This window comes from Aplidium turbinatum, chromosome 18, assembly GCF_918807975.1.
Source record: "Aplidium turbinatum chromosome 18, kaAplTurb1.1, whole genome shotgun sequence".
Lineage (NCBI taxonomy): Eukaryota > Metazoa > Chordata > Ascidiacea > Aplousobranchia > Polyclinidae > Aplidium > Aplidium turbinatum.
The window spans coordinates 1,878,057-1,894,003 of record NC_137489.1 but is presented as its reverse complement, the minus strand read 5'-3'; the positions used below and the strand labels follow the sequence as shown (position 1 = coordinate 1,894,003).

Below are 15,947 nucleotides of genomic sequence, written 5' to 3'. Positions count from 1 at the left end.
CAAACGTTTATCAAATCATCTACTCGTTCTACTGCTTTTAAACATCACAAAAACAAAATTTTAAGAACTGAATTAAAAACCTTGAAGTATTTTCTTTTCTATGATCCATTGCTCTCTGTTTTTATAAGTTATTTATGAATAAATGTTTTTTCTTCTGACATTTAAATATTAAAACCTTCGCAACCATTCCTATACGTTTCCTGATGCTGTCAAATGCATGACATCAAATCAACTAAAATTTGTGTTTGCTTCTTACTCAGGTAGGAATTTCAGATCATCCCTATCGCAGTTACATTATCCATCCAAGCACTACGGCCATTGGACTCTGAATGAACTTATGTGAACATGATAAAAAATATTTACCTGCGGTCGTCTTTATCCAAACAGAAATCATAAGGGGACAGACTTCGCAGCCTTTCTGCGTTTTCATTGTGTCCCAAGGTGGACGGACAAATGGGGGCCGAGTTGCTACAAAGGACGCTTGTTCCCCGATCGCAATCATCGTTCCCGAATAAGCACAGTGGCTGGCCTTCTCGCCACGATTGTGTGTGGAACAATGCAATCTTGGTATTGATCTTTTGAATAGTGGACAGCACACTCTGGCTTTCGGTACAACCACTGTTCGAGATTATAGCAGCACAGATTACCATTGTTAGCTGTTGCCATGTGAAAAGTACCATATTTGGATTTTAGAAATGGAAACGCTGAATAAGAAGTTAATTCGTCAAATCGTCAACTCACTTTTTCTCAAATTATTTATATTTTTGTCGTATATTGTTGACGAGTCTTTTCGATCGACTTTATCAATTTTCTTCAAAGAAGCAATGAATCTACATCAATGTAGACTTCTTTATATACCTTCTAACACCGAAACTTCGCGTGCTTTGAAATTTTCGTTTTCGATCAATAAACGTCTCAAATTTGATGAATCTCTAAAGATTCGAAAGTAGTAAAAACTTACGCACTATTTTTTTTTCAAATGTCCCCGTGGCCAAAATGTCATTCGCAGTAAGAAACATTTCACTTTAATTGGTCACCTGTTGGCGACCAGATCAGTTTTCAGGTCAGTAAGAATTTCCTTTTCGTTACATAAAACTTACAAATAAAATCAACATTGACCTTTCATCTCGTGGGAGAGCCAGCTCGTCCTTGATACTTTTAAACAATATTTTCAAAGAACTACATAACTAGTATGTTCCTAAAATTTATTCAAGTGTTTATTCGACTTTACATAATATGACTATTGTAAGTAGCCTAGTCGTAGTGTTAGAGATACACCTAACAAGATTTTCATGGTATACCCTGACGTTTTAGCTTGCTGCTATTTCTTCATTTTCTTTTCATGTTAGACGTAACTAATACAGAGAGTTACACGAAGTGTCACCCAGCGTTGGCAGCGATAAAGAGACAGTTCATGGGTAAGCTGTGTTGCAAATCGTCCACCTATAGAGCCACTGCGCCTTTTGTTTACAAACTCAAATTCTGGGATGCTCCACTTGATCTTTCCATGGCATCGAAGCTATTGAAACTACTGTAATAGACTGAACAATAAATGTAAAAAATTTGGAAACAAGTTAGCAAAGTCACGTTTCCGAATGATAAAGTTTTACATTGGTTTCCCAAAGCCGATACTTTTATTTGCTTTCGGCATCTTGTAGCATTTTTTTGTGAAGTGTTTTTGTTCAGTGGTAACAGGAATATCTGTTTGGTTACTTACGACGTGTAACAACAAAACGCAAACTTGGGTTAGAAAATGCAGCAAAGGAAGCAACAGAATTATTTGTCAGCAACTATTCTGTTGGAAAGCCACAAAGAACGAGTTCTTGACCATTTTTAGATTTGCACATTTACACTTATAGTTATGAACCAGCACATTTACCTAAATAACAAATTAACCGTTTTTATATTGATTTATCGTTAGCAAATGTTGAATCAATGTAACTGTAAAACATTGTCCATTTGCTCTCTGAGTATGGATGATGTCCAAAGAGTTCATAAAAACGCAAGATGATATGATTCTATAAAAAACTTCACATAAGTTATTCTAAGCTGCTCTAGCTTCACGTGGAAGCCACACGCATGTGATTTGTACGCAGAAAAAACATCGGCATTTGTTGAGTCAACGTTAAGTTTTTTCGCACATAATTCTGCTTGACAATCAAGAGGAATCAAAGCCGTTTAATAACATTTCAGCAGAAAAATAACCGGAACAACTCAATAGATTTATGCCGTTTATTGAAATATTAGTTCACAAAATAATAATAATAACAGCAGTTATATAGCGCCACATCCACAGTGCAAACTATGCTCTTGGGCGCTGCAGGCCTACGTGACAATGGTGATAATTAATATGGTAAGGTTTGTCTAGTGGTGATGTTGAGTAAAATGGAACGTTTTCAGACGAGTTTTAACCTTTCGAGGTCCAATTTTTTTTCCGGTTTTGGTCCGTTCCGGTCCATTTTTTTGCTTGTTCCCAAGAGATTTTAGTATACCTATTGCAGATTCAAACTTTTTTTCCAAGAAAAAAACACCTTTTTGAAAAACTGGTCTCAACCTTAATCAAATCCCATGAATAACTTGAACCTCACACAAATATTAAAGGAAAGAGTAGCTCACCCAAACTTTCGAACACGCGTTATGACGACACCATACGAAAGTCGAAATAGCTCAGTAGGCAAAATAATTCAAGGAAATCGTAAACTTTATTGCCTGGTATTGGATTTTTGGTAATAAATTACGTCAATTTGTTTATTGAGATGAAATAAGGCTTGGAAATGAATTATGACATCATTGTTTTGCGGGATTATCAAAGTAATAGACAAGTTAAATATTACCAAACACTTTCTAATTTTGCTCAACCGCTGTAATGTCGCCATTATTAGAAATGACACGAGTGACGTCGAAAGCTTGTCATTGTAATTGCGGTTGTCTAGCGACACCTAGTAAATAAAAAAAAATTGGCTCTCTGGCTAGAGGTCGCTTTATGTTATATAAAGCATCTTACCTGCTACATTGTCAGAGCCATGGAACCACATGACATAGATGGATAAATGAACTCAAACTTGCATGCATCTCGCTGATATGCTGATGAGTACAATATATGTATATCTTTTTGTTTGTTATCTGTGTGGATATTGTTATGCTCCAACCAGTTGTTTTATATCAATATCTTGGACTGGATCGTCATGCTTTTGTCTGTTTGTTAGCTGCTACTTGTTTTAACGTAATATGCCGAATTGGATTTTTTTTACTTTTATTATGAATTAACGTGTAAAACATACGGTAACCCAAATTTATCATATTACTGTGACACGCCACTACTACATCCCATTTAGCGATGCCTGTCATTTTTGCATTCATTCAACGTTTGCTAACGTTGGATCGGTGACGAGTTTAGCTCACCGGGGTCTAAAATTATCGCTTTATCAACGCAACTTTATATCAAAGCACACTTGATATCTTCAAGACATAACTTCTCTGGGTATAATTTGGATTTCCGCAAGATGATGATGTTGTTTTTGCAAGTTTTTTTTATTTGTTTTTGTCATTGTTTTCATGTCGTCAAGTTATGGTCTATTTATTTTGTGAGTCGCGCAAGGCATGGTGCGTTGCGCTTGAAATGGCTTTGCCCGTAGTAGGATTTCTTTGTGAGGTTTTCTTTGCCTGCCTTGCTCTTCCTTGCTATGAGCTAAACGCATTAAGACGTGTTCCCCTCACGACCATCAGCACTCTTGATAACGCACCATGGCCGATCTTCATAGCAACTGTCCATACAAACCTTAAATATATCAGCTAAAGCTATGTGGACTAATAAAGCTATAGCCTAAATATATGTTGTTTATTTGTTTTTTGTAACATTTTCTTTTCCCTTTATATCTTAAATTTTTCTGAAGGTGTTGCGACCGTGCAAATTTTTTTTCAACTCAATAACTTACTTCGGTCACAAGCAAGACGTTTTTAACGTTCGCGTTTTGTCGCTTCTACCTTTTTCCCGACCTTTGATTGATTGAATTTTTATCCTCGGACTGGGAAAGCTTCTTGCAGAGCTTAATCCTGGCAGTTTCGCATACTTGTAGAGGCTTTGAATCACTGACGCAGGCCCGGTCACCGAGATTGACAGAGAATAGTTTCCGATTGTTGAAGTCTTGTTGCCGGGGAACTATTCCATCCATTAGATGCCGCTGAATGGAGAGCAGTCCTTAACGTGCGTTGCTCAAGCGCACACCCCGAGAGTCAAACGTTGTTGCTATGTTGACGTGTATTGTTTTTGATAATGATGGTCAGAAATAAAACCAACTGAACTGTTGTGTATTATAAAAAATTAGCAGATTTTGACAACGGCGACTGAGCGGCAAGTCGAAAAGAAAACCATCGAAAGACTCAACGATCAAAGGAAGGGATGATGGAACATTGATTCAAGGTTAAACTTGGAGTATTATTCGGAACATTGGTGTCATTTAATTGTATTGCGTTGGTTCACCCTGGTCTAAATTATATTATACAAAGCTAAAAATAAAAAAATAGTTAGAGCTTTGGCAAGGCACTCGAAAGGTCGCTGGTTCGACACCGCTCAAGGGCAGGTGGCTGTGTCTTACGCAGAATACTGAAAGACATGTCTCAAAGTGAACATTAAGATTGGCTCCCTTGCCTTCCCGTCCACTTAATCCAGTTGCTCAACTAGCCTACTGGGTATGCTCTGGTCTTTCGTTGGTTAAACGTAGAGTGGCATTTTTGTCTACAAGCTACAAATTTTTGTCTACAAAGAGCTTAATCCTGGCAGTTTTAAATACTCACCATTTGAAATGCGTTGGTCAAGCGCACATTCCCAGAGTCGCTTCAAGTTTCTTCGTTCACGAAGTCAGATGCTTAACCAGCGAATTGCATTGATGGCTATTCAAACAGGCGAGCTTGTTATGTCAGACCCGTCATAGAGTGATGTGCAGATCAGAGCCCTTTATAAAAGAAAGGTTTTGTGCCGACTGAAATTTTTGCTTTTCCAGTAGCCTAGATTGAGTGAATTTTTCAAACGTCGAGTCCAAAATGTATTTGATGGCATATTGAGAGGTGACTACTGGATTATTGTTCTTCAATGATTTGTATAACGCTTTTTCTGACTGGTCAATTCTACACTGTGATTAGGGATTGTAGATCACAGGGATGCGAAACTTCATCCGCTTTTGGCTTATCCGCAACACTAGAAGGGTTACGTTTTTTTGTAATTTACAAAATATTATACTTTTTATGAGTTATATAAGAAGAGTGAAGTTGGTTTTAAAGTAATTTAAGGTTTTTAGTTGAAAGCAAGCCAGCAGTAAAGCGTAAAAAAAATGTCAAATTGGCAATTGACCCTTCTAATGTTGAAGGAACAACGGAGTTGCGCGTCCCGTAATGTACCGTCCCTAACTGTGATGCGCGTATTTACAATTCACTGTGGATTATCGTTTTCCTATAGCGGTTTTATCATCATTTTCAGCCTGTGAGAGCCCATTGCAGAGCGTAAGCCTTCCCCTTTTCATGCCAAATTATATGCTTATGTGCTAGTTGGTACCAATCGGTTGTATAGCGGTTTACATCATCATCATAATCCATCGTCGGTTTGTTCCCAACTAGTGGGGGTGGCCGATTGTTTCCGCGCAGCAATTGTTTTAATCCCTTTTCTCCATTTCACTCTGTCCCTTGCATCTTCCTATTCAGTCCGACTTTTTTTAATTCATCCCTCACTTGTTGTTTCCACTTGGATTTTATCATAATATTATTTAAATTATATTTTTTACATTATTTATTTTATATTATATTTATATTATATTATTTATTTTATATTTTATTTAAATAATTTATTATTTAAATGCAGCATAAGTGGTTTACCTGTTTGTAAATACCGTACCGCAAAGGCACGGTCCAGTGGCTAACCAACGGATGCCCTGACATATAGCGACAACACGAGAGAAGAAGAACCCAAGGGAAGATAAGCTTCCCGTGTTGGGTAGATTATTTAGTGAAGCGCTGGGATAGGAAAACAAAATTGTTTACACGAGTGGCGTCGTCCATCAAAGGTATAAGTGTGATCCGATAAACAACGAGGTCGCTCACGAAATTGACTCAAACAATTTTTAGACCAAGTCTAGTGTTGATATTCAAACTGGAACAAACGACTTGGAAGGTTGTTGGAGTGCTTTTATTATAACCGGCATTTTACATCATAAATGATTGAGAGAAAATTGAAAGAGAAAGATATCAAAGCATCCCACAATGCCTGCCCAGCTCATACCGAAACACTGTATCCCACCATCACATCACAATGTCATGTTCAATAACTTCCTTTTTTCGAAAAGTTGGCGCTTTCTCGCGCTTTTTGTCTTCATGGGGCGTATTTCGGACTTTGGTGTGATGACAGCATTGGAGCCTTTCGACGATATCGACGTCTTCTTAATCTTTTGTGGCGGCGTCTTAAATGTCACCTCGGAGTCGTCAAGATCAACGATCATTTCGGGAGTCGTGTTCAGTTCAGGAAGACACCCTTGCATGTCAACAATGAGGCCGCGATCAGTATCTTCCTCTTCACTTCCAAAAGCTCCCTCATCAGGACTTTCATGGTCGATTCCTGAATCTGTTGCTTCTCCTTCCTGAGCATCCGTACTCTGAGGACACTCCGCGTTCTGTGCGCTCCGCTTCTTCCCTTTCTCAACATCGTAGAAGTCAAACTCCTCCATCATCTGCTCAAACTCCTTCCTGATCGTCGTCCCGCTGTGATCTTTACCATCTACAAAACACAAAAAGGAGAATGAGTGAAGTAAACTTGACCCCATACTGAGTTACTGAGCTTCGAGGAACAAGGTTCTCATTCCTCAAAGCCTTCGCTACCAACAAGAGCAGGGTAGCCTTCAACATGTGAATTACGGCATGTTGGAATAGATGGCGAAGAATCAGTTGACGCTAAAAACATCGCGCAAAGTGTTGAATTTGTGAAAGATTATATGATGCAGAAAATAGGAAAACAACAAACAACCTTCGTTTGCTTGGGTAGACTTTCGTTTGGCTGGAGGTTGAAAGTCGGGGTTTCCCTTCAGCTGAAAGAAATTTATCCAAAAGTTAAATACTAAATAGATACTGTTGTTAAAGACCGCCTCGTTGTCCAAAGAATACCATGATCATTACGGTGAATTACCACATGAGGATCAAAAGCGGCAAACATATTTGTAACATTTCAATTGTTCAATTCAACATGTACACCACCCTTGGTAATATGGTTAGTTGGTTATTATGCATTTATCTTTATGTCTTATGGCCAGTATATCGTTTATTGTAGCCACTGGCACTACCTTTTTTCCGGGCGAGTTAAACACTTTTATACACTGTGTAGTGTGTCCTGTATGATATTACTTTACAACACATTTTTCAACGTCCAGTCCTCTTGCATCTAAGTTGCAATTTTGCAAAAAATAGTGTAGCTCATCAAATACACGTTAAAAATTATTTCTGTCGAAGAATCCTTCTTATAATGCAAAAGTAAAAGTAATACATTTTGCTCAGTGAGCTTCCAGTTCCATTAGGTTGGATTCTAAAAGGAATTAAAACCAAACGAGAAAAGATGATTGAACAGACGACGCGACAAAAATGGCATGTGCATAATAAGAACCAATTGCACTCTTGCGCCATTAGTAGAGAAATGCACTTCATGAAACCAACGAATCAAAACTCACATTTGACATGTCGTAGTCTATCCCCATTTCTTCCAGCTTCTTTTTCAATTGAGTACGTTTTCCTTCAGAACGCATCTTCCTACTTTCAACCTGAATATCAGGAGTTCATTTATCGTGTCATATTATTCTGGCAATATATGTGATGGGCTGATTACACAAGAAAGTTATGCACTTTAACTCAGGTGCATTAACTCATCTTTATCAAGCTGCAAAGATCCTGCAAGTTTATCAGGACAAGATATCTATCCCTTGGCAACGAAAGAGATAAACTAGGCTCAGTAATGCAACATCATACTCAAAAACATACAAAATTTTAAACAATATTCCAATTTCTGTGAACTTATACGAAACTTTCTTCGATTTGGATCCTTCTCATTAGCACTGACCAAACCAGCAAAGTGGTTCTCAACCTAGCATCTATTAACATCTTGACAGAATGCTGTGGAGAGTTTTAAATTAGTCCTGAATGCGTGGATTTCAGGAAAAAATATTAAAATCCTTATGTTTAAGAGCATTTTTAAGAAATTCTTACGCAGGGCTACGCGTACAGGTGCACTGGCCGGCGAATTTCTTGCTTTCTTGAAAGAGTGGCCGAACAGGACTCAAAAACACTCATTGAATAATGAACAAATACTTGGCAACAGTTTTACAAAACTTATTCCAAAACAAAGTCTGCTACTTTACTGACCTTTTTAATATTCATGCTTCTTCTCTCATACGCTTTAATGGCATCTCGACGAGAGGTAGGAGGGGCATATTTCCGCCGGCCATAGAATGTTTTAGAATGCAATTTGTCTTCAGGCACAACTTCACCTGGATCATTGATGTGATCAGATTACTTGAATGCAAGTCATAAAAATCACTTGTAGATTGTGGCCTACAACAGTCATCAGTCCAAATCAGTTTAAAAACTATGTCTCGCCTGGTTGGTCTAGCACAGTGCACAAATGTAAATCCATTTACAGCAAAGATGTATAAGAAAAAAGTTGTGCAGTGATTTCATCACCAACAAGTCGACCGCTAGTATATAATTAAGAAATTTTCTAGTCAATCCTATTCAATAAGAAGTTGGCCAGTGGCCACCCCTGACAACGACATAGACCAAGAGAACTAGTTTACAAGTATGCGGCTGCGCAGTGTGCATGAATGTGTAAAAGAGTGCCATAAATACAATAATTTTGTCATAAAAACTAGACATGCTTACAGTCACCATAAGCACAATCACTTCTTTCTTATTTCCTTTGACACACATTAACAATTAACATTCCTCAAATACTTACATTTTAAACATCGTTGAAACATGAGGTAATTGTTCATTGTGTCAGCAACAACCTTCGCAACTTCTTCACAAGTAAACTCGATATAAGCATAGCCTTTTGAACGGTGAGTCTGAACAAAATTAATGATTTGTTTGTTTGCAAGTGACTGTTACACCTGAACAATAAGATTCTTACAACAAATGTTTCTCAGCAGGAGAGTGTTGCAAGAAATGACAGCAATAGACACGTATTTCTCCCAGAAGGATGGGCTCATCAGTACCAGGCCACTAATTTATAACACAAAGCTCAATCACTACTTAAGTGGATAAAACAAACCTTTTTACTTCGAGCCAATCGCAGTCTTTTAACATCACCAAACTGTGAGAAATAGTTTCTCATTTGTGGTTCATAAAAGCCATGAGGAATGTGCTTCAGAAAGACCACACCCGGTTTGTTTGATGTGAACTCATCAGTTTTCTGAAAAAAATCAAAATTTTTGATTCAACCATGCAGTGTTGTTGTGCCTTGACTGTCTAAAAAAAAGCAAACTCTTTTTAGAAACTATGCATATAACACAGTGCCATGCCAAATACAAATTGGGTAATGTAATACGATAATAGTTGCTTCAACAATACGGTTTAATTGAGTGAAATTCAGGAAGTATCGAAAGTTGTTACGTGGTAGAAGATTTTTGTTGAGAATTAAAAGAAGAATTTATACTGGTTGCTTGAGATCTGTAATGCTGTAGATATGAGACAGGGTGCTTACGAGAAAACGAGTTGGCGATTTTAAGAGGAACTGAGAGAGCGATGGTGAGGGCAATGTGTGGTGTGAAGCTGATAGACAAAAGGGGATGCAACCTAGTTCGTACCATGAACAGTTCGGACCGTCAGTTCGTACTTTAAAAAAATCGAGAAAAATTTTTAAAAAAGCCGAAGTCGCTGATTGCAGTTTCCGCAATCATTTTAAAATTTTTCCCCTGAATAGATCGAGAGAAAAAATAGCTCAAAACCGAAGTCCGCTGATCGCAGTTTTCGCAAACATTTTTCCGCAGTTTCTGCTAACTCTAACCATAAAGTAATCTATGCCCTAACCTTCGCTGATTGCAGTTTCCTCAAAATTTTTTCCGCAGTTTCCGTTAACCCTTACCCTAATTCTAACCATAGAGTAATCTATGCTCTAACCCAGTGGTTCTTAACCTGGGCGCTGTTAACTTTTAGAGGGGCGGAAATATTCAGGGGGCGCTACATTCAGAAGGTGTAACGATATTTTCCTCACTGCAAATTTGCTTTAGTAGTTCTGCTGGGGGTACGAGAATCCACCGAGGATGAGGAGCTATATCGTTGGGGTAAAACCAAATGGAGTTATGTCCAAAATCATCAAACTGAGATAACCGCAAAAAAATTGTTTGAATGTTTTTGATATGTTAAATGGATCAAACCAACCAGTGCCACAATACTTACAACCATGTAAGTGCCACAATACTTACAACCTTGTTTTGCAAACCTGAAGTGCTGGAAAGAACTACGCTCAAAAACCGAGACACTGCAATAAAACTAAAAGTGGACATAACCCAGTTTGGTTTTACCTCAACGATATACAGTATAGAGATTGTGTTTAACAAGGGAAGTAGTGATTCTCTCTCAGAGCATTCTATGTTGGCCTATACAGCACAATGCACAACACCATCCGACAAGCGTGGACGTCGGATGGTGTTGTGCATGGCCTTTGTTGTTGATAATGGGCATTGTTTCCCTTTCCTTGTAGTAAGTAAATGGCATTTTGTGGTCAGCTTTTGGCAGGGACAGCGGGCAGGCAGTGCAAGCAAACCATACTTAGGACTGGTCATAATAATAGTCAGTCAATAATGGTTATTAGTGTAACTCTTACTAACTACTAAAAAATCAGCAGAGATGTGCCTTAAGACTTTTAAGTTAAGAGCCTTAAGGCACATCTGTGCTGATTTTTTAGTATTAAAACTAACATCGGCTTAAACTAGTTTTTTCTTACTAACTAATAACTAATTACTACTGGCTGTAGGCTAGCCTTATAGTCTTGGAAGAAAATGTCATTAGTAGGCTACAGCCCTTATATTATGGTGGGCGCCAGACTATGGAAATCTCTGAAAAGGGGCGCTGGGGAAAAAAAGGTTAACAACCACTGCTCTAACCCTAACCCTCGCTGATTGCAGTTTCCGCCAACATTCTTCCGCAATTTCCGCTAACCGCAGTTTCCGCATACCATAACTCTATCCATAGAGTAATCTATGCTCTAACTCTAACTGATCGCAGTTTCCGCAACCATTTTTCCGCAGTTTCCGATAACCCTAACCCTCGAGTTTGTTTTAAATTGTTTGGGGAAACTCCGATCAGCGACTTCGGCTTTTTTTAATTTTTTCTCTTGATCTTGTCAGGGTACGAACTGACTGTACAAATGGTTCAAGGTACGAACTAGGTTGCACCGACAAAAGGAATACCGAAGAACATATGAACTTGCTTGGGTTGAATGAGAATGTTGATAAGTTGGCGAAGGTGAATGTAGTGAGGTGGTATAGGCATATTTTAAGAAGGGATAAATATGATGTTTTAAAAAGAGCGCTGGAGTTGCGAGTGGATGGAGGTAGGAAACAAAGAACAACCATGCAACAAAAGGAAAAGGCAAGTTGAAGAGGAAAGCAGCAAGGTGGGCTTGACGAGAGAAGATGCTTTTGATAGATTGATGTAGAGGCAATTGCGGCATGTGGAGGTGAATTCGGTTACCCTCGGTAACGAGGACATCACCGGTTTAAAACTGGACTATTACTACTTTAAAAAGAAAACAGTTTATTTGGTAAAATCGAAGTAGTGCTAGCAGCCTGCAAATCCTGAATCTATTGTTAAGGTTTGTTAAGTAGTAAAAAGTTTAATTTGAGATTATCAAGCATTAGCCTACTAGATGTTCTCTGGCTATTGGTCGCAGATAAACACTGGAAACACATAAGAACGCTTAACAATGGTATTCTAGTTTATGCTATTAGGAATTAAGAACCTAACAATTAAAACACAGAAAATTGAATTTAAATATATATCCCTAAATTATCATATATACTGTGCCATATTATTGAGCAAAAACATAAAAAATATAATTTTAGTGTGACCTAAAACTTACGGTAAATGGTGAAAGTAGGCAGACACTTTTCTCCGATATAGGCCACAAAGTGAAATAGTGTCATTACCATGAGTAGTGCCTGACAAAACGCTTGATTTTTCAGTAGATAGCAGCACACACTCATATAAACAAAAAGAATGATGACAATAAAAAAGGATAGCAATGATTGATTGAACCTTTATTCTCGGACTGGGAAATCTTCTTGCAGAGGTCAATCCTGGCACTTTCGCATACTTGTAGAGGCTTTGAATCACTGACGCAGGCCTGGTCACCGAGATTGACAGAGTGAAGTTTTCGATTGTTGAAGTCTTGTTGCCGGGGAACTATTCCATTCATTAGATGCTACTGAATTGAGAGCAGTCCTTAACGTGCGTTGCTCAAGTGCACACCCCGAGAGTCGAACCAGCGCCGATTGATCTTGAAGCTTCTTAGTTCCAGAAATGACGCGCTAATTAATTGAGCTATCGGGGCGGACCGGGAATTGTATATCAAAGAATATGATCTACAATTACGACATATTCTTACAGACTGGCATAGCTTACTAATATTAAATAATATATCTTACTTTTTGCTTTGATTTTTTATGCTTTTTTGTTAGTTCTTTTTGTTTCGTTGCATCCAAGGCAATAAACTGCAAATTTTCGTTTTCCTTTTTCTTAAGACCCATTTTGTTCAATTAATTCTACGGTATGTGCTGTCAAAAAATTAATGGTTGAAAAGATGGAAAAATGGAGTTTTTTCTATGGATCAGTACAATCTGCTCATTGCTTAACTTCAAAAATTAAAAAACCAAACCACGAGTCTAAGTGATTGAAGTCTCTAAGACAGCGTTTCTTAACCTTTTCTGACTTTAGCACCCCTGTAAACAGGCCTGACCAGTCTAGCACCCCCTAACTATTATTGACATAAGACTACTACAGTACCGACCAAAAGTTTAGTACAGGCCGAAATTTTAACATGCCTTCAGATAGCTGGAGATATATTTTGTAATGAAGTCTCTTGTTGTTTAACAAACTGAGCAGTTGTTTTAACGAAGTTGATTCAGGATTTGGTATTTGGCTTTCATTCACCAACAGAAATTCAATTATAACCATATGTAAGTGAATCAACTCTCTTAAAACAACAGCACCGTTTGTTAGGCGACAAAAATATACAAAATATACCGCCAGTGATCAAATAGCATGTCCAAATTTCGACGCCGCCATTAAACTTTGGCCTGCACTATTGAAAGGAAAGCGAAGTACAAATTGATCATTTTGTTTATTCTTCAAAACTACTGGCGTCATTGGTGATAAAAGAAATAGGAAAACCCGAGAATAGTAAAAGAACATGGACAAACTTAAGCATATTTAAGTTACCCAGCTGGGTAGGCTATCTAGTTACACATGTATCAATGTGATTTCTGTTGTTGCTTATGTGTGACCAATTTCTCTATTCGAGGCTTCGTGTTTGTCAAAGCCACTCTCATATCGTGGAGCAACCCATGTTGAAGGCGGCTCCGGCCAATTGTTTTCATTTGGAGCATGGTGGAGAACGCCTTTTCACACAGGTAGTTAGTCGGAAATGGGACGATCAATTCCATTGCTGCTCGTGCCAATGCAGGATGTGCTGTCAACTGGTCACACCAGAAATCAGCAAGCGGAAGGACGAAAGTTTGTCCAACAACTCTGATTCACCTGCATGTCAATCATAGCTCCTCCTTTAGTCTATTAGCCTATGATCACTCATGTCTGCCAAGAAGGCTGCTGTATCCACTCTGGATACTTTGCCATGGTGGTTTCTAGAAGCGAGAGGTGAGCAACAATATTACAACAAAACACCCACCGGGTAAGTTCGCACAATCTACTCAGGATCAATTTGAGTATTTGACTGGGAGATGACTACAATGACAGCAAATCATGTAGGCTACTTCGAAACAGCAATCATTGATATGACAACTGCTGATACTGGCAGAATAACAAAAAAATGCAGAAAATTAAAATGGCATTTTTTGATATTATACTGCATGCATTTAGCACCCCCTACAGTCTATTCCAGCACCCCCAAGGGGTGCTAGCACCCCCGGTTAAGAAACGCTGCTCTAAGAGAAAATTTGCACGTCTTTCTGTCTCTGATTCAATGTGCTGTATACCAGGGTTGCCAAACCAAAGTTCCTGTAAAGGGTATTCAAAGGCCTAAAACTTTTAGGCTAAAAGATCAATTTTGTTGTTCACATCAACGTTTAAAAACTACTTTAGATTTAAAACAACAACCTAAATATAGTTTGGACCAATTTCTGACAGAAAAATGTTATCATCAATCTTGTCAGTAATTTACATTAAAATTGTCCAAACAAAAATAATTTCAACTGCTTGTATTTGTTTTACTTCAAGTTTCGATTGTAGCCTATCGTTTTTAGAGTTTTCTAAGGTTTATTTATCAAAAACTTTATCAAAAAGAAGCCAAAGTAATAAAAGAATTGTTTGTTTCAAAATATTTATTTTTTCATTGAAACATTTCTTCTTTTAAAAACCAATGGTTTTCAGCTCCATCTATATTTTCCAGCTAAGCCAAATAATTTTTAAAAACATGTTTAGGTTAAGATTACATCTGCAAATTTTGCAACTTAGGCTAAAATTACGCTAACTCCTGGCCTAATAGCAAGACTCGTTATATTTGTGGCTTCTTAACAGATGTGGCTTCACATGGCCAACTCATCAGCAGGGTATGGGATGAATTGGAATAGGCTACGTATTTTACATCCTACATCCTAAGATGTTTTTTCATTCCATCTCCATTCCATAGAAATCTTTCATTTCATCTCAAAAATTTCTTCCATTTTCAGTTCCATCTTCTCTGCAAATTTTGTGCAGTAGCTATATTTCAGTTACAAATTTTACAGCAATATGTTTCTCATAGGATTACTTTCCATTTCGTTACGTTCCGTACAATGAAACTCCGCTACTATCAAACTGATCCAAGACAAAAAAAACAAACAAACAAAGGAATACCAGCACAAACTTACATGCAAAAAGGTTCGATTGCTCACAGAGCACAACCATAGGCGTAGTCAGGGGGGGGGGGGGGCGAAAGGGGCCATATTTGCCCCCCCCCAAATTTTCAAAGTTTGGATTCCGAAGTTGAGCCCTTTGTTGAAAATGTAATAAAATTTGTAGAAACTTATAACGTTTTCCAAGTCATCTGGCTATTAATACTCCCAAGGACTTGTTTTAGACACACAGAAAGACACCAATAAATTTTGCAAATCGTAAATCGGGCAAAATTTACGCAATTTACGTTTCTTTTAACTAATTTGTGGAAGCAATTTCATAATGGCTTACTCTGTTATGTTTTTGTGTAGTTATTGAGTTTTTGTGTAGCTGAGTTTTTGGTGTTCTCTAATTTAGCCGCAGGTTATGCCCGTTTGTGTGTAAGAGCTACCTTTAATAAGTTAATAGCTGTTTATCTGCTAATAAATTTCATACAAATATTACCCTAAAAGTGTTTCCAGAAAGCGCTATAATCCATTATTTGAGTGTAATTTTGCAAAAATTTTCCGGGAGTGCATGCCCCCGGATCCTCCTAGAATACGCGTGCCTTCTGCACGCTCTAACCCCCCACCAGTTTTATTGCTTCCCTTGCTCAACCCACCAGGATACGCAACTGCACATCAGGTGGCGATGGCTTAAATCAAACACTTTGATCGTTCTCTTTAACTCATCAAATATTTGGCCCCCCCCCCCTAATAAATTTTCTGGCTACGCCACTGAGCACAACCCGGAAGAACTGCGACAGTTGACAGAAAATCGCCGATTGTGGAGAATTTTAATTGACGCCATTTTGCACCTAACTGGTGCAAAAT

General features: G+C 38.1%; 1 protein-coding gene across 1 annotated transcript; it reads right to left on the bottom strand.

The window, feature by feature from the left end:
* Positions 1 to 6,159: 6,159 nt before the first annotated feature.
* Positions 6,160 to 12,906, bottom strand: LOC145787687 (uncharacterized). Its single transcript, XM_082599485.1, has 7 exons — positions 12,672 to 12,906; positions 9,296 to 9,436; positions 8,981 to 9,089; positions 8,389 to 8,513; positions 7,701 to 7,790; positions 7,007 to 7,067; positions 6,160 to 6,760 (listed from the first exon to the last, which is right to left on the bottom strand). The coding sequence occupies exons 1-7, from the start codon at positions 12,771 to 12,773 to the stop codon at positions 6,294 to 6,296; spliced, it is 1,095 nt and encodes a 364-aa protein (XP_082455611.1). The 5' UTR covers positions 12,774 to 12,906; the 3' UTR covers positions 6,160 to 6,293.
* Positions 12,907 to 15,947: the final 3,041 nt, after the last annotated feature.